This window comes from Gopherus evgoodei, chromosome 1 (assembly GCF_007399415.2).
Source record: "Gopherus evgoodei ecotype Sinaloan lineage chromosome 1, rGopEvg1_v1.p, whole genome shotgun sequence".
Taxonomy (NCBI): domain Eukaryota; kingdom Metazoa; phylum Chordata; order Testudines; family Testudinidae; genus Gopherus; species Gopherus evgoodei.
The window spans coordinates 263,281,542-263,307,270 of record NC_044322.1 but is presented as its reverse complement, the minus strand read 5'-3'; the positions used below and the strand labels follow the sequence as shown (position 1 = coordinate 263,307,270).

Sequence of the window (25,729 nt, the reverse complement as noted above, 5' to 3'; positions counted from 1 at the left end):
TCTGAAAACTTAATTTTGAAAGAGGAAAAGAGAAATGTCATGATGTGATGTAGGACCAGAAAAAAGTCCTGGGCCTCTCTTGTCTGGAACAGCTTGATGGTGATTTGGCCATCTCTAGCCTACATCAATTTTAAAATATAAAAAAGTCAATTTTTTTGTTTAAACACTACTCTTCTTGTACCTCCAACTCTGATGTTGTGCCATGTTTGTGTGTGATATATCTAAACATACAGTCTATCACCTTTCTCCATTAGACAAGAAACACTTTTAATGAACTCAGTAGCTCCCATGTAATTCTTTTGACATTGTCAGGCTTCCATCCTTTTTGAGAAATTCTGAAGATGTCCTAAAGCTCCATCCCCCCTCCCCCCCCAGCTTCTGCCTTAGTATGTAGATAGCCCGTAGTGTTATCTACGTCCTGGTGTGTAGCTACACCAGTAACAAAATGGCATTAATACTGTCCCACCAGGAAAGCTCTGGTATAGCTCAAGCCGAGGAAAGCAGCCAGACGCCTTCAGAGTTCTTTTTTGTTTCTTTGCTTAAACTTTTAAGTCTTTCATCTACTCATAAATCTCTCTCATTAAATGACAAGCTAGTTGGGAGTGATCCTAATCTGAGGAACTATAAAACTTCAGTTTCTTCAAGAGGAAAGGAATGCGTGTCACTCTGCAGGTCAACAAAAACTAGCACTCTGTTAAGGGTCTTAGGCCCACAGTACCCTGAAGGGTGCTATATTGCAGTCCTCACTTATGTAAAGCTTCTGTTGCACTTCATTTCAAACTTCTGGGAAGTATGAAAATGATCCTATCTTGGAGTATAATTTTATTCTTAGCGTAGTAGTGACGTACAAATAGTGACAATCACATGGTAACATTGTTTTTAGGGGAAATAAAGATCATAGATCAGATAAATTAATTGCTATAAAACCAACATACAGACATTGTACTGTGACCAGGGTTTTCATATTTGAAAGACCCTTTTATGAGTGCTGTATCAATCTTTGACAGGATTCAATCCGAGATGTCCACATCAAAGGAATAATGTACAGAGCAATTGAAGCAGATATTGGTAAGTAGTAGTGAGATTACATATAGGGATTACTCGTCTCCATCATTTTTATTGTTTGTTTCTCACTTTCTTATAATACTTACTTACAAATCCTAGGTGGAGGGGAGGATATTTTCAGCTTCACATGTCACCCTTGGATTGTCTTCATTAAATATGACCTGCAGTTATCAAAAGTGCTACTTTCACTAGAAAATAATCCAGAAAAGTATTCTCTTTACATTGATGTTCAACATGATATTAAAATTAATATTTTTCCTAGAGAAGTACGTCTGCTATGCTGAGCAGACCCGTGCAGTGTTACGAAAGCTGGCTGATCATGGCAAGAAGATATTTCTCATCACAAACAGTCCCAGTAGCTTTGTGTAAGTTTCCTGCCATTTATTGCTTAACTATGCTTCCAAAACTTTAAAATCACGGTAGTTTATTGTTTTGTCAATGTAAGCTCACCGCTGCCCTATTTCATTGGTAATGCTGTTGCCCTTTCTGTAGTGACAAAGGTATGAAGTTCCTCGTTGGAAAGGACTGGAGGGATCTCTTTGATGTAGTCATTGTACAGGCTGACAAGCCAAACTTCTTCAATGATAAGAGAAGGTGGGTGTCTTGCTAATATAGCATGGCTCAAGGGATTCACGCTGTGTAAAGTTATGTAACACGTTTTGAAACATTTTAAATTATCTGTATGTAATATAAAAAGAGCTCACAGGGGCGGGCAAACTTTTTGGCCTGAGGGCCGCATCGGGTTTCGGAAATGGTATGGAGGGCTGGTTAGGGGAGGGGGTCGTGGCCTGCCCCCCCCCCATCTACCTCCCCGGGACTGCTGCCCCATCCAACCCGCCCTGTTCCCTGACGGCCCCCTGGGACCCCTGCCCCCGCTCCCTGTCCTGCTCCCTATTCTTTGACTCCCCCATCCAACCCTTCATCTCATTCCTGATTGGGGTCCCCCCTCCAGAATCCCTGCCCCATCCAACCCCCTTTCTCTCTGTCCCCCGACTTCCTCAGGAAGCCCTGCCCCTGACTGCCCCCCACCACTCCATCCAACCCCTGCCCTCCCAAGACCCCTGCCCCCATTCAACCCCCCTGTTCTTTGCCTTCTGACTGCCCCGACCCCTATCCATACCCCCAACCCCTGACCACCACCCTGAACTCCTCTGCACCCTTACTGCGCTGCCTGGAGCACCAGTGGCTGGCAGCACTACAGCTGTGCCGCCCGGCTGGAGCTGGGCCATGCCGCTGCCACCGTGCAGCTCAGAGCACTGGGTCAGGCCGGGCTATGCAGCTGCACTTCCCCAGGAGCTCACAGCCCTGCTGCCTAGAGCATTGCGCCAGCTGCGGGAGAGGGGGAACAGCGGGGTAGGGGCTGGGGGCTAGCCTCCCAGGGCAGGAGCTGAGGGGCTGGGCAGGAGCGTCCCGCGGTCCATAGTTTGCCCACCTCTGGCCTAGGGAGTAGTGAGTTCCAGTATCTACTGGGCTGCTGGACTGAGTAAGGGCTGCAGAACTGTTCCATTATCACCCAATCTTGCAATGTGTTTGAGTGCTCTCACTTTCCAAGTCGAAATGGCTCAGCACTTTACAGGATCAGGCCTTGAGTTTGGAGGCATTCTTACTGATCTCTCTTGCATTAGATGAGAGGCATTAAATAGCAGACTGATTTGGCTGGAGTCCCTGGACAGCCTCTTACTGAAGTAAACAATTTAGAACGGCCGGGCAAACTTTTTGGCCTGAAGGCCACATCGGGTTTCTGAAATTGTATGGAGGGCCGGTTAGGGGAGGCTTGCCCCATCCACCCCTCCCTGACTGCTTCCCGCTGCTCCATCCAACTCCCCCTCTCCTTCCTGACTGCCTCCCCGGCACCTCGCCCCCATTCAACCCCCCCTGTTCCCTATCCTCTGACCGCCCTGATCCCTATCCGCACCCCCCTTTTTTGCCCCCCCCCAAAACCTCCTCTGCCCTCTATCCAACCCCGCCCTGCTCCCTGCCCCCTTACCGGGCTGTCTGGACCACCGGTGGCTGGCAGTGCTACAGCCTTGCTGCACGGCTGGAGCCAGCCACGCCACAGCACAGCACCGGGTCAGGCCGCGGCTCTGCAGTTGCGCTGCCCGGCAAGAGCTCATAGCCCTGCCACCCAGAGCATTGCATTAGCAACGCTGTGAGCTGAGGCAGCAGGGGAAGGGGGACAGCAGGAGAGGGGCCAGAGGCTAGCCGGCCGGGCAGGAGGGTCCTGTGGGCTGGATGTAGCCTATGGGCTGTAGTTTGCCCACCTCTGATTTAGAATGTGCATTTATATGCAGATGTACCTGCTTGTTTTTTAAAAAGACTAATTCCTTTATACTTTTGTATAGTTTGGAGGGATTTTCTACCCTTGCTGTTATGGTTTTTTAAGTATTCTGTTCCTCTTAATAAAAAGTAAAATAAAATAGTACGCTGGTAAAGGAACTAGTTCTAGGTATTCCCTTTGCTTTGTATGTGTAAAACAAGGTATCTTGCCCATCCTTCATTCTTAATTTTTATTCTGTTCCCACGTCTACCTGGTTTACCAGTAGCATAGTGCCGTCTCTCTGAGCAGGCAGGCTGCTTTTGTGCCTTAACTCTGGATGCTCATAAATTTTAGGTGAAAGCAAACAAGTTAATGTTTTACTGAGCAACTTTTCTTAAACTTTGATATACCGAAGTCAATATAATATAAAATACATTGACTGCACCAGGTTAAAGCTGATGTCTGGAGACCTGTTTTTGGTTTTGAGAGAGTTTGGTGCATAATGAGCACATTCTCCTATTTTTATTTTTATTTTTATTTTTAAATTGGGTGTTGTTTGTATTCTCTTTCCCCCGCCCCAACTTTAAAAAGTGGCAGCCATGCTATGATAGTGTGACAATTCTATACAATTCTGCTGTTTTTAGACCTTTTCGGAAGGTGAATGAAAGGGGAGTGTTACTTTGGGACAAAATTCATAAATTGCAGAAAGGCCAGATTTACAAACAGGTACATTTCCAATATATCCTTCCATTACGTATCTAGTTCCTATAATCTTATGTTTCTGTAGCCTTCATAATGGTGTTTTAAAATTAATGTACTGAAGGTAATTGTATTGGTAACTGAGTAATTTTTAAAAACATCCATTACTGGAGTTGTAGACTTTCAGCATACAATATCATGTTCGTTTTAAGTGTGATTTAAATCTTGTCTTGCAACAAAAATGGCATAATGGTATAATTTAAGAGCTATAGAATTTAATGAAATTGAGAGTATGACTGACTCTTTAATATTTTCATACTGTAATAAATATCTCTTTAGATTTGTTTTTGAACTTGTCAGATTTTCCTCAGTGTTCAAAACCATGAAAGTTGGATGTTACTTTAGTACATGCACATCCTGCTGTTTTGTTTCTTCAGGGGAACTTATATGAATTTCTGAAGCTTACTGGCTGGAGGGGTTCCAAAGTTCTGTATTTTGGTGATCACATTTATAGTGATCTGGCAGTAAGTAACTTGTTTCTTTTCTTTATAGTGTTCCATGGAAGCTAAAGCCTTTTTTCCAGATTTGGAAAAAAGTGATTCAATATTATAAACCTTCAATTGATATTTCTAAATATTACATTTTAAAACAGCTAGGCTTGTGGAAGTTAACAGAATCAAACCACATTATTGTAATAACAATGTAGAAATTTAAATATCATTTCCTGAAAAGGATGATGATCATCATCATCCCCCCATCTGCCTTGTATCTTTTAACTGGTCTACAATTTAAGAACAGCCATATAAGCCTGCACACTTGAGACTGGGACTGTTTGTACCATGTGTAACAGAGAATTTAATGCAGATATCCTGAAGTGCAGGATATTGCTGGTTTGGATGACATTTACCACCAACTCTAATAAGGGATGAATGAACTTCTATTTTAAACTTCTCTATTAACAACATCTAGTTTTATATTACCCTATCGATTACAGCCAGAAAGTGTCTACTTTTTCATCCTGTCATGCTACACAAGTGAAATAACATACTAACTGATAGCTCCTATATTAGACACCACTGCTTCAGCATTTTAATTTATCTTCTGATTGTTGCCTCATGCAGCTTCCCATACACCAATGGTTCTTAATCTCATCTATTTTGTGATGCCATGTTACAAAAAAAGCTTCAGGACTCCTCCCCCTCCTGTCTTGCCAAAAGGGCCCTGGTTCAGCAAAATATTTAAGCGCACACAAATATTTTGCAGACTGAGGGCCCAAGACAGAAAAGGACAGTCATGTTCCACTCAGGCACAGTGGAGAAGGAAGCTCAAGGAACTGGTTGCAGTTCCTTGCCCCAGCTCCTATCAGCCCTGGCAGGAGTTTTAGTAGCTGGGGGCTTGTAACCGCCCTTATGCCACTGGAGGCTTGGTTTAGTGGAGCACTGCCCTCCATGTTCTGATGCGCCTCCCTCTCCCCTTATGCCTCCTTCAGTCTTATGCCTGCAGAGTTTTCTTGTGCCAGGGGAATTTCCTATTGGCCAGAATCTATTCACTTTGTGTCACCTGGATCTGCTCCCTAACTTTAGAAAAGTTGGCTTTGAAGCTTTACTCTAAAATTAAACCTTTTTGCAAGTTGGCACAGTTGAACCACTGTGTTGAATGTTTTTGCTTACACGTAACAAGTAATTTACGGTAATTAACATCCCTTTGGGCTAAAGAATAGCAAAGAAGTAAATCTCAATTCTCTTAAGGCTTATACTTTAAATTCTTGTTGGTAAATAGGATTTGACCCTGAAGCATGGCTGGCGCACAGGTGCAATTATTCCAGAGTTACGATCAGAGATTAAAATCATGAACACAGAGCAGTACATTCAAACCATGACTTGGCTACAAACCCTGACTGGATTATTGGAACATATGCAGGTTTGTTGAGTGTGTGTGTGTGTGTGTGTGTGTGTGTGTGTATGTTTGTTTTTTAAATAGCTTTTATTTAATAGAGGGAATTCAGCCAACTCTTTAAGGGTTTGAATTAATAGCCTTACAAGTGTTTTCAGTCTGATTTTAATTTTGTTACGTATAAGCTTTCAAATCTGATTGTAGGTACAATTATTCTTGCAATTGCAGTATATTTGATAAGCCAATATATTTACTTACAAACTCTCTACCTGCACTAAAACAAAAGAAATATTTTTGTTTAATCAGCAAAAACACTTTTTTGATATTGTTGATAACAGAAAAGTACACTAAACCTGGACTAGGGCCATCATCTTGCATTGGTGAGTAGGGAAAAATGCAGATTTCTCCCTGTTCCTTCTGTTTATAGTGATCACACTTGATTCGTGACCCTTCAGATTTTTTTCAGTGCACGTAGGCCCTGCACCAGCATTACCATTTTAAGCAGCAGCATTTCCTTGTTCCAGCAACAAATGAGTCTTTTTTCCTTTATTGAACTCTTATTCTGCAAGCGTATGTTTAGTTACTTGTTGACCACATTTATATTACAGATTTACCAAGATCCAGATTCACAAATGATTTTACAGGAATGGAAAAAGGAAAGAAAAGAAATGAGGTAAGAAATGAACATTTCAAATACTTGTTGCAATCAAAATGTTGTTTTGTTTGGATTTCCCCAGTTTTTTCCAGAAATCTAGATCCTCTATACTGTTTGTTGATATGGTTAGGGACAAGCATTTATATCTGTCTATGTGCCTCTTATACAGCTCCTGTCCCCCTCTGCACCCGTGAATTCCTTCCCCATGTGCCCCTGCAGAACTCTGTTCTCTTCTTTCCAATCCACAACACACACATTTTTGTCCCATATGAATGGCCTGAATTACCCTGTTGTTCCTCCCATCCTGCACAGCCCTGGTCCACCATCCCCAAATTCTGTATGTCCTCATTCCCGTGTCCTGCCTGCATTCAGCTGCTACCCATTGATAACAGTTCCATAAGGAAATCTTCGCATAACTCAAACCCATACTTCTCAATAAGGAGAATGACCTTATGTCTTTAAATTAATCTTCAAGAGACCTATGTCTGAGAGGTCAGATTCTGTGCATGAGAAGTTGGGGTTTGTGGAGACTCTTGCTGGTTAGTTAGGGAACTTCCAAAAAAAAAAATGGGAAAGGGAAGGGGAAAGCCTTGGGAACCAGTTAATGCCGCTCCTTAACTCCCTTTTCCAGCCCCGTTTCTAAAAAGACTGCTGTTGAATCTCTTCCAGTTGGAAGAATGGTGTCTGGGCAAGACCAGCTAGGGTACAGGAGCTCAAGAGTGGGAGTTTAAGGCTGTCTATACCGCATACCTTACAGTGGCACAGCTGTGATGCTGTAAGGTCTCCCGGGTAGCCACTTGTTGCTGGCAGGAGAGAGCTCTCCTGCTGGCAAAATAAAGTCACCCCCAGCAGTGGGTTTGTCAGCAGGTGAGCATCTCCCACCAACAGAGTGCTTTCCACACGGGTGCTTTCGTCAGTAAAACTTTTGTCAGGGAAGGGTGTGTTGTGTATTTTTTTTTCCCCCACACACCCCTGAGCGACCCAAGTTTTACTGACAAAAGTGCAGTGTAGCCTTTGTGTGAGAAATGAAAATCTTTAAGACAAGAACAAAGTTCTCTTCTGTGTTTCCTCCCCAGCCCTTCAAAATAAAAATTGGAAACACTAAGAATCCAATCTTATGCCATTGGTTTCAGTGAGTGCAAGATCAAGGTCTTTCTTAATAATCACACTAAAGATATCTACTAAATTACCTATTGTCACATGAAATGCCTTTCAAAGCAAGTTTAAATGTCTTTGAGTGACAGCACTAAGAGAATTGTATAAATAACTCCTCTTACATTATAAGTTCTGTTCATTTCAGATATTGGGTTATAGAAATTAAAACAAAAAAAAAGCCAGATACTTTTTAATCATTCTTCCCCCCAACATCCTCTGTCTCTCTTTAAATGTTCTCTCTCTGGTGACAGGGAAATGACCAGAAACTTCTTCAACTCGCAATTTGGGAGCTTATTCAGGACTGACCAGAATCCAACCTATTTCTTAAGGCGTTTATCTCGATTTGCTGATATTTACATGGCATCGCTGAGCTGTCTCTTGAACTATGATCTCAATTACACATTTTATCCAAGGAGGACTCCTTTGCAGCATGAACTCCCTACCTGGTCAGACCAACTGTGCAGTGGTGCATTCAGAATACCCCTCCTGCAAGAGATGGCTCAGATCAAATGAGCTTTGGGTTTGTACCTGGGCTATTTTATAGCACCCCAAATGGATGAATATACCCATCAGTAACTTCCAGAATGTAGATTTATTTTTTTTAATCATCTAGTACATTTATGTATCTTGATCCTGTTACTGGACTTATCGGTCCTGGTATAGCAAGAATTCATATATAACTTGTCTCTCCTCTCCTGTATTACTCCTGGGGGAATTCTGTGCCAAAAAATTAAAAGTTCTGCTCACAGTATAATCACACCAGTTTCCATCATTTTGGTAATTTATTTCAAAATACCTATCAGAAAGTATGTCTATAACAATACAGACACCAAAAAAGATTCAGGAAATGTTTTTTGGCAAATAGATCCCTTACTAGGCATATTAATACAGAACTCTGAGTAATAACAGTTCTGTATTGTAGTTTAAATGAATCTCCGAAGCAGTGCAAAGGCTTGGGGGAGTCAGGTGTACAGAGGAGCTGAGGGAGAGAGAAGTAATTGCGGGAAAGGAGCCTGGGAATGACCCTGGAGGTTGTTGGGTGTGAGTGGGAGAAGTAAGGAACATTTTTTGGGGGGTAGGGAGAAAGGGAAGGATTAAGGAGTGGGGAGCCTCCCCCATGCAGACTCTGGCTGACCTCTAGCCTCTCCCATTCAGTCAGACGCATCTGCCCCTGTTCCCATGTGGCCCTGTACCCCCTCTCCCCCATGCCCATGTGGTCATGCACCCCCACTCCCATTCAGTCCCTAATTCAATGCTGTCACCTCACTAGCTCCTGTGCCCCTGCTCCAGTCTGTCCCTAGCACCAGCCCTTCTGAACCCCTGTTTACTCCTCAGCAGCCCTGTGTGTCCCGCTTTGTCCATCTCTGCCATGTTGTATGCCTCCTCACCTGGCCTCACAGGCAGGGCACTATGAGAAGGCAGCCTGTCCTCATCCCGCTCTGCAGCTGGCTGCTCTGGCCCCTGAGCTGGTTCCTGTCCTGGTGCCACAGCAGCCCCTGGCGGGCAAAAAGTGTAATTGCAGTGCCTCTCTGGCAAAATCTATTTTCTGTGGGGGTGAAGGAAAGAAATCTGCGGTGGACATGAATTCTGCAGGTGGCAGTGGTGCACAATTCCCCAAGGAGTATCTATGTATAAATCCTCTTAAAAATAATGAGACTTATGCTTGTACATGGGGGGGCGGGCGGGAATATATCCCCAACACAGAATTGGCTGGAAGGGAACATTTTGTTTGTTTTTCATATTGAAACTCGTATCTGCAACCTTGTGGTTCACAAAGATACAAAAAATATATAGCCTGTCTCTTCTGGTGCTGGTCTGATGGACCTCTACCCAGTGACTTCGATGTGTCTTGATATGACTGAAAATCGTAAGTTCTATTGGGAGTTCAGAGAGAAACACAATTATCAAACAGTTTACAGTAAGGTGGAGAGGGAGTAATGTAAGTATAGTCGCTTTCTGTGCTGGATACTTGAGTTACAATAGATCTTTAAACCTGTAGTTTTACAGAGACTCATTAATGGGCTGCTTTTTCTATCTGTACATGCATTTTACATTGGTGTCATATGTTCTATATGTGATAAATATGTTGTCCCTGGGCGTAGGCCTAAATTTTCAAATATGACTAGTGACTTTGAGTGCCCAACTTTGGACCTCTTAAATGGCTTAATTTTCAGAAAGTGCTGAACAGTTGCCCTTTTGATGGTATCTCAAAGTAGGCACCTTTTGAATATTTAGGTCCTAGTTATCAGGGAAATACTATGAATGAATGTTCAGATAAAATGCAGCTTCCCCCCAACACTGAACAGTGTCTTGTTATGACATATTCTGTGTTTTGGAATGTTAAGCCTTCATCACATGTTGATGTAGCCTTCTGTAATTTTACTTTTATGTTACAAAAAAAAATGTGCAGTCTTGGTAAATGAGTTAGAAAAAAACAAAGAGGAGGAAAAAGAAAAATGAAAAGTAAAATCATATCTGATCTTTTTGGTTTTAAACCCCCAAAACGGGGGAAGGAAGACTAATTAGATCACACAAAGTAATTGGAACTGTACAGACTAGCAAGGAGCTTTATTTACTTAAATTCCTGAAATTCTAGGTGTGGTGGGATCCCTGGGGTGCAGCCTGGGACTGTGGGATCACTGTGCCCCCTTAACTCTCTCCAGCCTGGGCTCTCTCTCACAGTGCTTTGCTAGTGACAAGCAGCAAGCCCCACCAGGTGCTGTTATCACTCAGCACAACTGCATGAGAAGCCCAATGCCTAGCTAGATTGCATGAATGCTCCCAGAGCCACTCATGAATCACCCAGAGAAAGGCACCAGAGTCAAATCCCCATAGCTTCCAACCTTGTACCTCAGGAATATGCCATCTTGCACTGCTCAAGCAGTGCACATTTATTAATTGGTTCACCACTTCATCAATGGAAAGTGGATATACACCAGCCTTTACAAACCTGAGCAGATTTACCAAGCACTTCAGGCAAACTCACTGGTAAAGATAAACAGTTAAACCGATTTGTTGACTGCAAAAGATAGATTATAAGTGATAGGCAAAAAGTCAGTTACCAAAAGAGAAGAAAATATAAGCACACAGTCTAAACTCTTGACCCTACTAGACTGGGCAACATCCACATTAAGCAGTTTTTCTCACCCCACTGGATATTGCAGTCCTTAATACACAGGTTTGTCCCTTGAACCTGGGCCAGTCTTCTCTGCTGGAGTCTTCAGTCTTCTTCTGAGTGTCTTTGTTGCTTGCAGCATAGGTGGGGGCAGGAGAAAGGCCCAGCATGTGGCCACTATGTTCTGTTCTATATGCTCAGTCCCATGTGCTTGGGGAGCACAAGCCCAGGCATGTCTGATGGGCATTGCTGAGTCCCCAGGCAAGGCTGAGCAATTCCCCTGATGTGACCGTATGCAGGTGTCATTGCATTGTAGCTTCCTTGCTGGACAATGGCTGTTACTGGTTGTTTGACACCACCTGGGTGTTGGTTACTTTCCTTAGCATTGTCTCTGGAGAGTAAGTACCTGGGTGCTTCCCAAACCTACAGCATATTTTAGTGACAACCATACAACACAGTTCTCATAACTTCATATGCATTATTGATATACATATTTTGATAGAACAGCAAAGAATCCTGTGGCACCTTATAGACTAACAGACGTTTTGGAGCATGAGCTTTCGTGGGTGAATACCCACTTCCTCAGATGCATGTAATGGAAATATCCAGGGGCAGGTATATATATGTGTGCTAGCAAGCAAGCTAGAGATAACGAGGTCAGTTCAATCAGGGAGGATGAGGCCCTGTTCTAGCAGTTGAGGTGTGAAAACCAAGAGAGGAGAAACTGGTTCTGTAATTGGCAAGCCATTCACAGTCTTTGTTCAATCCTGAGCTGATGGTGTCAAATTTGCAGATGAACTGAAGCTCAGCAGTTTCTCTTTGAAGTCTGGTCCTGAAGTTTTTTTGCTGCAGGATGGCCACCTTAAGGTCTGCTATAGTGTGGCCAGGGAGGTTGAAGTGCTCTCCTACAGGTTTTTGTATACTGCCATTCCTAATGTCTGATTTGTGTCCATTTATCCTTTTCCTTAGAGACTGTCCAGTTTGGCCGATGTACATAGCAGAGGGGCATTGCTGGCATATGATGGCGTATATTACATTGGTGGATGTACAGGTGAATGAACCAGTGATGGTGTGGCTGATCTGGTTAGGTCCTGTGATGGTGTCGCTGGTGTAGATATGTGGGCAGAGTTGGCATCGAGGTTTGTTGCATGGATTGGTTCCTGAGCTAGAGTTATTATGGTGTGGTGTGCAGTTACTGGTGAGAATATGCTTCAGGTTGGCAGGTTGTCAAGGCCTGTGAAAGTGGCAGGCCAATCCTTGCCCACAGACAACCTGCCAACCTGAAGCATATTCTCACCAGTAACTGCACACCACACCATAATAACTCTAGCTCAGGAACCAATCCATGCAACAAACCTCGATGCCAACTCTGCCCACATATCTACACCAGCGACACCATCACAGGACCTAACCAGATCAGCCACACCATCACTGGTTCATTCACCTGCACATCCACCAATGTAATATACGCCATCATATGCCAGCAATGCCCCTCTGCTATGTACATCGGCCAAACTGGACAGTCTCTAAGGAAAAGGATAAATGGACACAAATCAGACATTAGGAATGGCAGTATACAAAAACCTGTAGGAGAGCACTTCAACCTCCCTGGCCACACTATAGCAGACCTTAAGGTGGCCATCCTGCAGCAAAAAAACTTCAGGACCAGACTTCAAAGAGAAACTGCTGAGCTTCAGTTCATCTGCAAATTTGACACCATCAGCTCAGGATTGAACAAAGACTGTGAATGGCTTGCCAATTACAGAACCAGTTTCTCCTCTCTTGGTTTTCACACCTCAACTGCTAGAACAGGGCCTCATCCTCCCTGATTGAACTGACCTCGTTATCTCTAGCTTGCTTGCTAGCACACATATATATACCTGCCCCTGGATATTTCCATTACATGCATCTGAGGAAGTGGGTATTCACCCACGAAAGCTCATGCTCCAAAACGTCTGTTAGTCTATAAGGTGCCACAGGATTCTTTGCTGCTTTTACAGATCCAGACTAACACGGCTACCCTCTGATATTTGATAGAACAGTGACTTTCAGTGGATCATAACCTTTCCCCTGATACCTCACACAGCCTGCTTTATGTACAATATCACAATTATATATAAGTGAGGAATATGGAGGATACAGGGTGCTCCTCCAAGATATAGAATGTCACACTAGGTAATAACTGAGCAGATAATTTCGCACTGTTTAGTTCCCAGTGTTTAAGAGTGAACTGAAGCTTATCTGAATTTTGCACAAAGGAAGTGCCTGCTGAAGCATGTTTCCTCAAATAAGCACTGGCACTTCAATAAACCACTACAGAAGTTTCTAAGCAGGGCTTTTCCCTCTTCTGTGACCAAAGACAAAAAACCCAATGGTTCCCTATCCAACCATTTCAGAACTCGTATAGCTTAACACATTTTAATATTTCCTATGTTTTAGTTCTAATTTTAAAAAGTATATGAAAATATAATTAAGAATAATTCTTGCTATATATTTTGCCAATTTCCTTTTTAGGGCATAATTTGCTTCCAGCAATGACCATCGTGTAAATAAACTTTTGGTGACCAAAGGTTATGGGATTTTTTGTTTTTTTTAAAAACTCGTCTCTGTTCATGTGTTTGTGTCACATGTTTATAATGGCTTTCATATGCAATATTTTTCACATTTTAAAAAGCGTGTTTGCAAAATGAACATTTACACTGGATTTGTGCAAGCAGTTTTTAAGTTTCCTTTAAACATGGATGCCTGAAATCGCCATGGAGGTTTAATATGATAGCGTTGCTTGAAGTTTTCTCTAGCTTGGTTTCTAAGACTATGTGCAATATTTCTAGGATGTTAGGTACTTCTTTATACATATGAATAGACTATACTTGACTTGAAATGTATGCGTTCCACTGACTATCCTACTGTTGTTTGCTGGAGAGAAGTATAAACTTCCACTAGTACCTACTCTAGTGTTATCAGGTGAGTTATAGGCTAGACTGGACAGTGCAAGGTCTAGTTAATTTAATATTTTACATAATTTGATATCTAGTCTATTTTGTATGCTGAAATTTGGGGAGGGGGGTAATCTCAATTTGCCAATGTCAATTTGTGTGTTGTCATGCTAAGATAGAACAAAACTTGGTGGTGTTGTACATAGCACATTTCATATCCCAAAGGATACCAAAAGTGCTTTATAGAGTAGTGATATTATTTGTACTGCAGAGCATAACTAGTTTAAGAGAAAATAGACAGTATATTTTTTCCATCTGATTTAGTACCAGCATATAATAGTTAATGTCACATTTTAAAAATTGAGTGGTTACATTTGTTAGAACACTTTGATGCTTATGGCTCTTGACATGAGCCTTTGTTGCCTAATTTTCTAAATCTAGGTAAAGAGTGAGTCCTTCTGAGCACTGCTAAAGTGTGTTTAAGCAAGGAACAGTGAAATTGTTGTGTGGGAATATTTTATCTGTCCATTTACTGTGCATTTTGTTTCAAGATGAAAAACTTCAATCTAACTTACAATACAGTAAAATGTTACGTTATGCTTGGTGTTGATTGCTTTGAGAGCTGAGGGAAAGCAGCTAGTGTGATTATTTATTTATATTGCATGACATTTTTAGTTACAGGGGATTAGTGTTCAAGCAAACCGTGTACAATATGAATTTAAGACTAGTGGTTTTTGAAAATATAAATACATGAACATGCTTCAGTGTTTGAGTGCTCTTTCTACTTCAGCATAACTTTAAAAATGTATTTTGGTATTTTTGTAACTGCTTCAGAATTCTTGAGCTGTGTACCTCCTACTTCCTGTATTAATTACCTTTGTTAACACTGCCAGATCGCTTCTCTCATGCAGATTTTACAGGATATTTCAAATGCAGTGTGTCTATATTCATTTTTGGAGTATATTTAAACTCAGCCAGAGTGAGATGAATTGTCTGTATTTAATCTAAATCAGAAGTGCAAAAATTAATAGTTTGATTAATAAATGATCAGAAAATGTTACTTTGTGAAGAATATTTGATTGCTACAAAAATAAATGCATGTGTTCTACCTGGTCCCTAAAGAGCCTTAATCTTTCTGATGACAGGGAGGGGATGGCAGGAAGCTTATTAGCTGGGCCTACTAAGTGGGAAAACTATCCTAGATATTTTTTTTTAAATTCAATTTAAGTAAAAATGTGTGTGTGTGGAGAACAGGAAGGGAGGGGATAGACATGAAAATTGCTGTAGTCTTTGCCTCACTTGTTCACTCATTTACCCTTTAAACTTGGAATTCCTCACACGAGCCTGACTACATCAACAAGTGCTGGGTCTCTCTGGGTATATCTACACTGCAATTAAACACCTGTGGCTTGTCCGTGTCAGCCTGAACATCTACACCACAATTTTACAACCCTGCAGTCCAAGCCCAAGCCATCTAACACAGGCCACCCACAGGTGTTAAATTATATTGTAGACATACATTGTGCTACTGTAACCTATGTGGTTTGCTTGTATTGCTTAATCTGCTGAAAGATCCTGGGATATTTATATGAAAGCAATCTGGTGCTACACAAAAAATGACTTGTTACAAAAGAGAGAAAAGAGAATGCCAGTAAATATATAGTTGAAATGAAATGTTACCACCACTGCTATCACACACATAAAATTCTCTCCTTGAGGTTTACTGTGTTATGTAGCCTTTTCAGTCAGCTGGGGACTTGCTTATCACTTAAGACTGAATTTCCTCACCTCCCCACCCCCAACTTTTATTTCATTATTTATTTTACTATAGTACAGGTAGAAACAGCAGCTGCTATTACTGTTCATTTAAAATTTGCATCTCAGGTGTAACTGAGTTGACACAAATACACTACACCGACAAGGCAGAAGATTTTTTTTTTTTTTTTTTTTACTTTACGCAGACCACTGAAAAGTGAATGGGGAAGGCAAAGCAGGCAGTAAACAAGCAGAATACCTATTCTGCACAAAAATGACTTGAAATAAAAGAATGAAACAAGGTTAAGTCATACATAACTTGCATTCCTCATTAATTCCTCTACAAGAAATATTTCTTCCTCATAACAATGATGCAAAGAATCTATAAATGGCTCAGAGTGGGCAAACCAGACATACTGTGCTTGCATTCGCAGTTAGTTCACTTTTTAGAAGGAAGAGCATTAAAATCAAACAGTTTTAAAAATGAAGGTCATAATGCTATTAAGCAATATTTGAGGGTTTTGCTGCTTGTCAGCCACTTCTGGATTCGACCCCAAGACAAAATGAGATATAAAGACACAAGGGTAGCAAACAAAGAGTACATCCTCCAAGTACAGTCATCAGAGACCATCAGGACTATGGGTTTAGGAAGCTGTTTGATCTCGTTCCAGAAAGATGGGCATTGTAAATCAAAGTGGCTACATGGTGTTCTGAAAAACTGTAAGTCATCATGGGCTGTTGTTTAGCAACTGCTATGTCCTTAAATAGAAATAACCTTTAAATGTCTCCTAGGCAGAGGAATACATTTCTAGGTTAATTCTGTATTTGTTTAAAATGGAACTTGATATTCCTTACATGCAACCAACTTTTCAGCAAATTCTGTCTTAAACACCTAGGACTACATTTTAAACACTTTAAAAAAATTATAAAAGGTAATTTTTTTTCCCCTCAAGTGCTTAGGCAGGGCTTATTCACGGTAAATGTTAATGTTAGACTGTAGAGAAATGTTTTTTCATTGTTAATTCCAACTTCAGTCTTCAAAACTGATCATGAGGCCCACTCATTACAAGCTGCTGTTCATCAGAATCCTATAAAATATAAATGAAGTATTAGACTCTATTGCCTAATCTAGAAGAACCCTGACAGTGAATTTCTATACGTATTGTGCCTATTGCATGTGCACCAGGAAATCACAAACTCAGCCCAAACATTAAAACTGCATTCCAGATTCTCAGTGAGACATTTCCCCCAAAATGTCATTCAGCCTACATCCAGAACAGCATTGCATCATGTTGTTTGACTTCAGCCACCAGGAAAGGAAGGAAAGTAAACGTGAGTCATCAGCCCTCTAAGAACCTCAGTTTAGCAAAGCCCTTAAAGCACAGGCTTTGGTTCTACTGCATCAATAAGATTTTGAAGCACATGCTTAAGTGCTTTGCTGAATTGGGGCCACGAGGACTAACCCCACTTGCCTTCAGTTTCTTTAACCTTTCCCTGCAATTATTATTATGGAGGGAGGGATTAGATAGTGCCCCAACTATTTGTGGCCCCTTGCTATTGCAAACTTTTTTCTAAGTGTAACAGCAGGCTCGTAAAATGCCATTGAATGACCATCAAACTCTGATACAAGAGCAACATGCACATTTTTTGTATAGGAATATTCACTCTGGAACATCTATTCTTACATAGGGTCATTGCACAGAACAGGATGGAAACCACTGCTATAAGGTGTCTGCGGCTAAGCTAAGGAAACCTTTTTTTTAAAAAATAAGGCTTCTTCTACACATTTCCTACCTTTTGCTACCAATCGGAATGTTTGAATAAAAAAGTTACTAGCAGTCACCAGCGTTTTAACTGCAGTGTCTTTTACAGCTAGCTCTGGTTGTTAAAATGCTGCTGAGTGAGCTAGAGTCCTGCTGTTGCTACTGGCGGGGCTGGCCCAGTGGTAGCAATGGTGGGATTTTTATCCCCCACCCCCCAAGTATAGACCCCCTCCTTCCCGACTTTCAGCTAGACACTGTCCCATTACAGAATTCCAGCTCCACGCTCTTAAACTGTTACCATAGTCTCCAAAATCAAAATGAAAACTTACAGCAAAAGGATCGTAGGCAGGCTCAGGTGGTGGAGGAGGAGCAGAACTTTCATAGGAGGGATTTGTGATGTTTGAAAGCTGTGGCTTGTCGAGTGCTGTTACATCTATGTCTTTTGACTGTATATAAAACCATACACTCATTTAAAATCCATCATTCTGCATTAGGATATCATGTGAGGCATTCAGAGTTTCATTGACTGCTGCACATAACCAAGTAATTTGCAGTGGTGTAGTGATTGGAGGCAGTGTGGTCTAATGGCTGAAGCATTGGACTTGGACTCAGGTGACGTGAGTTCTGGTCCCAGCTCTACCACGTGACCTTAAGCAAATCACTTTCTTTTCTCTCCCCCCCACTTTCTTCTCTACTTAAATTGCAAATGCTTTAGCATGGGTAGCATTATTTGCACCATGCCTAGCAGACCGGGTTCCCCATCTCACTTTGGGCCTCGGTGCATAATACAAATAAATCACATTTCCCTTGATCGATATTCCTCTTACAACCCTAAATGACTATTCCTATTATATGCAGGAGCTAGAATAGGTAGCATAGGCGCTGACTCTGTGTGCGCTCCGGGGCTAGAGCACCCACGGGGAAAAATTAGCAGGTGCTCCACACCCACCGGCAGCCAAGCTCCCTCCACCCTGCCTCACTTCCTCCTCTCCCATGCACACCGCGTCCCTCTCAGCACTTCCTGCCTGCCGCCTAGCAGCTGTTTGGCGGTGCTTAGGGCTTTCTGGAAGGGAGAGGGAAGATCAGGGACACGGTGTGCTTGGGGGAGGAGGCAGAGAAAAGGTGGGGCAGGGGCAGGGACTTGGGAAGGGGGTGGAAAGAGGCAGGGTAGGGGCAGGGCCAGAGGCAGGGGATTGAGCACCCACTGGGCAGAGGGGAAGTCGGCGCGTATGATAGGTAGGGACAGAAACTGGCTGTTTCTGGGGGAAATTTCTTTTGGATTGATCCTTTTACATGATCCCACACACTCTCTTTTTCCCATCCTTGTATCTTGTGCTGAATAGTTTTGTTACTGGATTGCTTCTTGTGAAGGCACCGTGCAAAGCTAACTGGTGCCATGTTAACTGTCACGTCTAAGCTTACTTTTTAGAACCTTAGCAAATGCTTTAATTTGTCTAAATCTCTGGCTTTCCTTGGTATCAAATCTTGGTTCAAACACACCTGCTGGACAATCCCAGGACTAGCTTGATGGTTGGGAGTAAAATGGGGGTATTGGGTGGTGTTCCACTTATGTGGGCATAGTTAGGCTTCCAAATTAATGGTCTCCTGAAGCTGAGTGTCTAGGTGAGCTGGAGAAATAGGACGTTGTGGCAAGGCTGCTGTAGAATACAAGCTTAGAGCAAGGCTGTGGCCGTGGATAGTGGGTGTGAACACTGCCCTAGGGAGAGTTCTTGGGAGGACTGTGCCTCAGACAAGCACAGTTTCACCCTGGTGTGCAGGACAGCATGCACACTGCAGCCCCACAGAGCACGTGGCCCACTCAGGACTGCTATTGAGTAGGATGGACCATGGCCTTGCCGCTTTGTTGTTTAGGCTCTTACGCTCCCTTGACTGCAGAGACTGTCTCTTGTCCTTGTTTTGAGGTAAATGGGCTGGGGTGGGAGGGAAGCTGGGAGGTTTCTTGTTCAGGCTGTTGGTTTGCCTGGGCAAGGCTCCATTGCGACCATTTTAAGAGACTTTGCCTCTCTCCAAGTGTAGGAACAGCCCCTGGATTCTCAGGAACAGAGTTTTTGACCCCGCACATAGAGGCAGCTGTGTCCGTTGGGGGATGGTTTGACGCAAACAAGCTTATTTACTAACTAGCATAGTAACAAGGAAGGATGTTTTTGAGAACAGACCCAAACAGGATGGACATTGTAGCTTGTATCTGCCCCTAAATGGGGATGGGCATGAGAAGGTGCTGACCCCTTCTCATTCAATTTCACAGTCAACCTCCTCCTACCTTGAAATAGCAGAAGCCAATATTTCTCCTCTTGAATCTGAAGTACGAGTACCCGACAAAAGCCACGATTCCAATAACCAGGATGAGGGCGAAGAATATTCCTGTTCCATATCCAGCATGGAGAGAAGCCTGATCATAGAGAGAGGAGGGTGCGCTGGAGCCGGTGCTGATCATCATTCGAAAGCGGTAGACCATAATTTAAAATGCTGTACATTGTAAGGATGCCAATGGCAGGGTAGGAGGCAGGGATGCTGCCTCTAGTTTAATTCTTCTTGATCTGCTTTTGTGCTTGAGAATTCTCAGGTCTAAGACCCTCATAAACATGGGTTAAAACAAACCCTCCTTTTCTAACAGACTCCAAGCTGCTCATTGATCAGCAGCAATCCCTTTCCCCAGGAAGGGTTCCTTCTTATGAAAAAACATGGTCAGGCAATTGTACTGTAAAGGTGGGAAATGTAGTCTTTTGCAATAGAATTTGTGTGCAGGTAAGTGTTTGGGAGTGGAATGATACAATCCTGGTTTACAGACACATTCTGTCTGTTAGCTGGGGGTGTGAACTATTAACAAAATACTTACACTAGTACAACCCCTAATGCGGATGCAGTTATAGTAGAAAGATGCCTTAGGGGAATAAACTATTCCAATCTTTCTGTACAGGGCAGGCTTCACTGCTGTAAATGCGTATAGCAGTATAACTGCACCGACACCAGATGGGTTGTTCCACTCTAACTGGACTGAGAAGGTCAAACTGGTACAATTACACCTAAGCTGTAGTTAAAGCAGTACAACTTATGTGTAGACAAGCTCTTAAGGTGATCTTGCTCAGAATATGGCAAAGTGCCAAACTTACACACACTGAAAGGAGAATCTAAGTGTATTCACGACCCTTGCTATCTTGGTATGATTTGTGGTGATAATCTGCTAATCAAAATGAAGTGGGAATTGGAATTTCTATCCTGCAGAAAACTGCACAGAATTGCTTTTGTTCTGAGTCACAATGAAAAATCAGAAATGCAAAATTTTCCCTAGGACAGAAACTTCCAAGGAACTCCATTTTGGAAGAACCAAAATGGAATTTTTCAAAAATTTTGGGCATGGTAAACCAGTGTCCCAGCGAGCTTCAGGGGAGCCACCGGTCTGGGGGAGCTGAAGCTTCCATAGGAAGGTTTGATGGAATTGACAAATTCCCACAGAATTACTTGATTAAGTCAAATCAGCATTTTCTAGCCAATAATTGTTCCATCAGAAAAAAAAATATTGACCAACTCCACCAGTAACATTGTCCTTGAGTTTTAAATTCAATTTATACTAAAGTAAATTCTTAACCTGGAAATAAAACTAGAATGCAACTGACAGGCTACTTTTAAGGAATTATAGGAAGATTGTATGGACAAGTTATTTAGCAATGATCTCAAAACATATAACAACAAATACTTACAGGTGGAGGAGGAGCTTTTAAGGGCTCTGAAATGACATGGATTACTCCATTGGAAGCAATGATATCCCATTCAAGAATAGCTTTTCCATCCACGTATCTGGTCTCACTCTAACCAAGAAAAAGAACAGTGGGAACTGAGTTTTGACCTTCCTGACTTCAGGAGCAAAGTAAAATTTAGATTTATTTCCCTATATCTTTTACTGATTAAAAAAGGGAGACTCTTCTTGTGTAATTATACATTTGCCTAAAGAAAATACCCTACTTGGTTACTGGACATCAGCCCACAATTGCTCAAACCCTCTGAGGGCTCCTCTGGGCCAGAGCTAACCAACAGGAGCAGGAATCCAGGAATGGACAATGCCAGGAAATTAATTTTGTCCGTTTATCTATGTCATGTTTTTAGTGATTTATGAAACTGACAATCTTGCCTCAATAGCAAAATACAATACCGGGAGCAACAGAATAACTGTCTCCTCGTGGCCTTGCCACTATCTCAACCCTGGCCAGGAGCACTGTCATCTCCATGCCCATCAATTTTTGGCTCTCTGCTGACACTATCATTAAATACTATTTGTGCGGGCGGCACTGCAAGGTGGACACTTGTCAACCAGTCTGAGCCCACCAACTCATTTCATATAGGCCATGGAACAGGTCTTGGATGGCAGCATTTGGTCACTGCTTCCCTGGGCTCTAGTTGAATGGACAATCTGGAGATGAAAAGGAAGCAGTAATGGGCTGTGGATCAACCAGTCCTACAGTCACTCCAGACTGTTTTAAATGCAGTTGACAAACTCATCTTGAACTCTTGCTACCTATGGAACCATCCTGAGCCTCTGTCTGGTCCCTTTTATCCTGCATTTATGGCACACAGGAAGTGGAGCTCACCATCTGGTGACTTTTCCATTGTTGAAGAATCTTTTGCTGATGTAGATGAAGCATATCCAGCTTCCTACACTATAGAACTGTGCCAGGGGAGTTTCTGATGGAGTGGGATGTGACAATCTCTGGCTGGTGATGCCAGTGGCAAACTGATCTCTGCTTGGCTCCAGGATCAGGAAGCTGCAAACAGCTTCTCTTATCCCAGACCTGTGCTCACTGTATGTAGGGCATGGCTGAGGGCGGAGTCTACAGTCATCTTTACCTGTTTTTCTAGTCCCTCTAAAACCACATGAACTGTTGAACCCTGTCTAAAGCATTCTATTTTAAATAAGATTTAGTGCAGATGATCTTGCTCGTGAGTAAGTTACAACTTGTTGCTGTGACAACAGTGAGAAAAGCAGCCTTTTCTACATACAGAGCAGAATCACGTGGACTGTCGATTGCACGACACGAGATGCTAGAAGTCACCCAGCATGACTGAGTTATAGTCTCTCCTGGCAGCATGAACGTTCTTATGAAAAGGATTTAGGGCTCAGCCACTTCATGTGGAATGTCAGTTTCTATGGGTGTGGACGCAGGTGTTTGCTTGACCTCTAAATAACTCCCTGTGCAGATGTCCTCCAGTGTTAATGTGTGGATCTGTGCCAGGGCCTCGGGGATTAGATTAAAGCATTTTCAGTTTTGCAAACACAAATGTAATTTTGCCACCAGAACGAAGAAGTGAAACAGGCACTATAATAAGAAAACAATTACTGTTACTGCCTAGGTTATAATCTCAATCTTCCCTACTTTTACTAGCCCATGCTTATTTAAAATGCCTTGAAAGTATGTTGTGGGGCTGTTTCATCATGCTAGAGAGAGGCAAGTGCTTAGCTGAATGGAGGGTGCACACTTGTAAGACAGCTGTTTCATTTCCCTTCCACTCTTCCACGCCTTTGGACACTGCTGTAACTAGGACAATCAAAGATGGTTTAACTCAGCCGAAGATTGGTATGCAGCCTGCTGTTGGCTTATAACTGTACAAACAGACCTGTGCTTAAAGGGCTAGACACCTTTGTAGGGATACAGTTGGGCGTGCTGGAGTATACTTTTTGATAGGAGCATACGCTAGTGTTTGGACCATGCTCATTCACGTGCATGCTGAGTTCTCAAGGGGACTAGAAAATGAATTTGGTTGTTCTCTGGGTGGATTTTAAACAGAGGGGTGGAGGATTGTGTATTGCAAGTCACCTGGAGACCAAAATCAACTGGACACTTGGATTGGAACAACACACCTCCCCATCCCCCACAGACGAAAGTTCAAGGAGGGCAACCACCCCCCCCCAATAGATCTCTGGTTATTTTCTAACTGAAGTGTCAGACAAGGGGGAAGTGGCTGTGAAAAGATTATTTTAGTACTGTGCTGAGACAATGGTTTGGCTGTTATAGTGTATTCTAACGGGGTAGTAGAGTAGAATGGAGGGTGGAATTTTATTTTTAAATTTCTTATCTGATATGCTGTAATTGTCACCCTGACGGTTTTTCTGGAGACAGGGGCAAGGGAAGGGTTCCAGAGCAATCTTCTTTCCATCTCTTATTTATTCCTCATGGGTCACCTTCCTCAGAAGCCCATGCTTCTGTTCTAGTCAAGGAACACTAGCCACACGTTCTTTGGAAGCTTGTCTGCAAGAGTCTTGCTTGATGACAAGCTCTTTAGGGCAAGGACTCTCTCTTGCTATGCATGTGTAACGCCAACAGACACCAGTCATCAGCAGGCGGGATCGAACCTGGAACCTCTGGAACTTAGTACATGAGCCTCTACTGCATGAGCTAAAAGCCAGCCGGCTGTTAGCTAAGGCTGTAGAGCAGACTCATTAATCTCTCTCTCCAAGTGGTCTCAGTGCCACTAGATGAGACAGAACACCACAGCCAGGAGGTGTGTGGGTTACACATGCATCCAGAGTTTAGCCCAAGGGAGTTGCTACATAGAGGCTGTTGTCATATGAAGTGTTCGAGCTGGGGCAGAAGGTGAAAATTTTCACCATAAATGAAAATGTACGGTTTTTCCAAAATGTAAGAATTTTCTGTTTTGACTTTTTCTGGTTTTGTTGGGGAGGGGAGCAGTGTCAGCTTTTTTACAAAATGGCAGAAACTATTTTTAAAAAAATCAATTTTCTGTGAAAATGTTCATTCTAAAAGGCCAGTTTTGGTTCATTTTTGTTTTTAATTAAGAATTTCGATCAGGAACTAAGAATGTTCCTTAGTAGTAAACTAAATGCCACTCTCTCTCTCCCACTGAGCTCCAGCTCTCCTACCACCCTGGGGTGCAAGTTAGGCCCGAGCCTGCACTGCGCCATTACATGCTTCTGGCAATATTGGCCAACTCCATCTTCCCCCACCCCACGTTTCAAGCTTTCTGTAACTCAACAGCACCTTATAATGAAATGCTGAATAACTTGCACTAGAAATCATTTCAGCCTCCTGGCTTGCTGCTTCTTCCTCAGGCAGTGCTACCCTGGATTGTGTTGTGTGGTGCTTGCTAATAAGGAAAACAAATGATAAGATGGTGGATAGGAGTGAGGACAGAAGAATTATTTTTAACACAGATACCTTCTTTGTTGTTGGGATTTGGTAACCTTGGCCTCTGCTGTATGTAATTAAGAGTCTTTTCCCTATCCTTGTTTGAAGAGTAGTCCCATTGGTCAAGTCTTCATAGAACACTGTGCTGGCATTGGACAGATGATACTCAATGTCTCGTCCAGAAAGTGTCTGAAGAAGAGGGAAAATAGACACATTTACCAATCTAACTCACCCAGCTGATTTTACTACTAGATGAAGTTCCCTGGATGGATGTTGAAATTCTCCATTTCTGCTGTTTGAATTCCCTGACAGTGGTCTTTAGCAATAGGGCCTGTGGCTCTTTTGGCCCTAGAGTATTACACAAAACAAAACATGTTAGCTGGACAAAAGGCTTCCCCTTCTTGCTGGTTTTTCTGCACTATCACAGGCACAGAGGACCCTTGAAGAATCAAACAACGGTCCAAACCCACTTCTTTTAAAAATGTGTTTGTGGGAAACCTTTAAGAAATGTACAAGTTTCAAACTACCTAGTGCACCACTGGGGCATAGCACAGGCCTCAGGATGAACTTCTGGTCCTACTGTGGGATAACCCAGGCCTGAGGAGGAACTCCTGCCCCACTGAAGTCAATGACCAGGATTCCACCCATAAAATTTAAAGCAACAGTTGATTCGAAAGGGATGAAGGACATAAGGTAGAAAAATAACCTCCTCTAAATGGATGCGTAATGAATACCAGATACCAATATTACACACAACTTTCTTTTAACAACTGTCCTTACAGATGCAGTTGCAGATAAATGAGAGCTGACCTTGCCTCAAAAGGACTTTCATATACGGCAACAAAACCCACTGTATGGAAAATTCTTAAAAGGGGCTCAACAATATGTAACCTTATATTCATGATTGTCTGGGAGAAAAATAGGAAAGAGACAAGTTTGCCTATCTGATTAGTGACCTAGTAAAACCATCTGGCCTGCCATCTCTTCCTGTGATTTATTCTTTCAAATTAAATTTAAACAGTTACTATTGGACTCCAGCATGCCTGCTGAGAATAAGGTAATACTGATACCATGAAAGAAAAGGATAAATAGATGCTCACCTCATTTTCTCTTAGCCCATTATTGTTTGGGGCGAAGAGAGTGGCCCGGGTTGACAAGCTTGTGAGGTATTTCAGGAACTCTCTGCCTTTCGTGGAGCTGTTAGAGTAAACTAGGACTTCCTAGGAAGAAACAAAATTCATTCTTAATTGAGGGCAATCTGGATTATGATCCAGTTATT

The 25,729-nt window shown here is 42.5% G+C and overlaps 2 protein-coding genes across 8 annotated transcripts in view; one reads left to right on the top strand and one right to left on the bottom strand.

Moving 5' to 3' along the window:
• Positions 1 to 8,481, top strand: part of NT5DC3 (5'-nucleotidase domain containing 3) — a 43,523-nt gene extending 35,042 nt beyond the window's left edge. The window contains exons 7-14 of the mRNA XM_030544519.1: positions 1,008 to 1,068; positions 1,328 to 1,430; positions 1,558 to 1,659; positions 3,967 to 4,048; positions 4,459 to 4,545; positions 5,801 to 5,941; positions 6,523 to 6,587; positions 7,976 to 8,481. Coding sequence (XP_030400379.1) covers positions 1,008 to 1,068; positions 1,328 to 1,430; positions 1,558 to 1,659; positions 3,967 to 4,048; positions 4,459 to 4,545; positions 5,801 to 5,941; positions 6,523 to 6,587; positions 7,976 to 8,237 — 903 coding nt within the window. The 3' untranslated portion in view covers positions 8,238 to 8,481. The remainder of the gene's footprint in view (positions 1 to 1,007; positions 1,069 to 1,327; positions 1,431 to 1,557; positions 1,660 to 3,966; positions 4,049 to 4,458; positions 4,546 to 5,800; positions 5,942 to 6,522; positions 6,588 to 7,975) is intronic.
• A 5,939-nt stretch (positions 8,482 to 14,420) lies between these two features.
• STAB2 (stabilin 2) overlaps positions 14,421 to 25,729 on the bottom strand; it is a 151,604-nt gene continuing 140,295 nt past the window's right edge. For 6 of the 7 annotated variants that reach the window (XM_030544457.1, XM_030544476.1, XM_030544486.1 and 3 more), the window contains 6 exons: positions 25,551 to 25,670; positions 24,481 to 24,639; positions 21,013 to 21,120; positions 19,575 to 19,703; positions 17,623 to 17,739; positions 14,421 to 16,618 (listed from right to left, as the gene is read on the bottom strand). In XM_030544457.1, coding sequence (XP_030400317.1) covers positions 16,568 to 16,618; positions 17,623 to 17,739; positions 19,575 to 19,703; positions 21,013 to 21,120; positions 24,481 to 24,639; positions 25,551 to 25,670 — 684 coding nt within the window. In that variant the 3' untranslated portion in view covers positions 14,421 to 16,567. Of the gene's footprint in view, positions 16,619 to 17,622; positions 17,740 to 19,574; positions 19,741 to 21,012; positions 21,121 to 24,480; positions 24,640 to 25,550; positions 25,671 to 25,729 lie in introns of those variants that run through there. The other variant, XM_030544496.1, reaches the window with a different exon arrangement.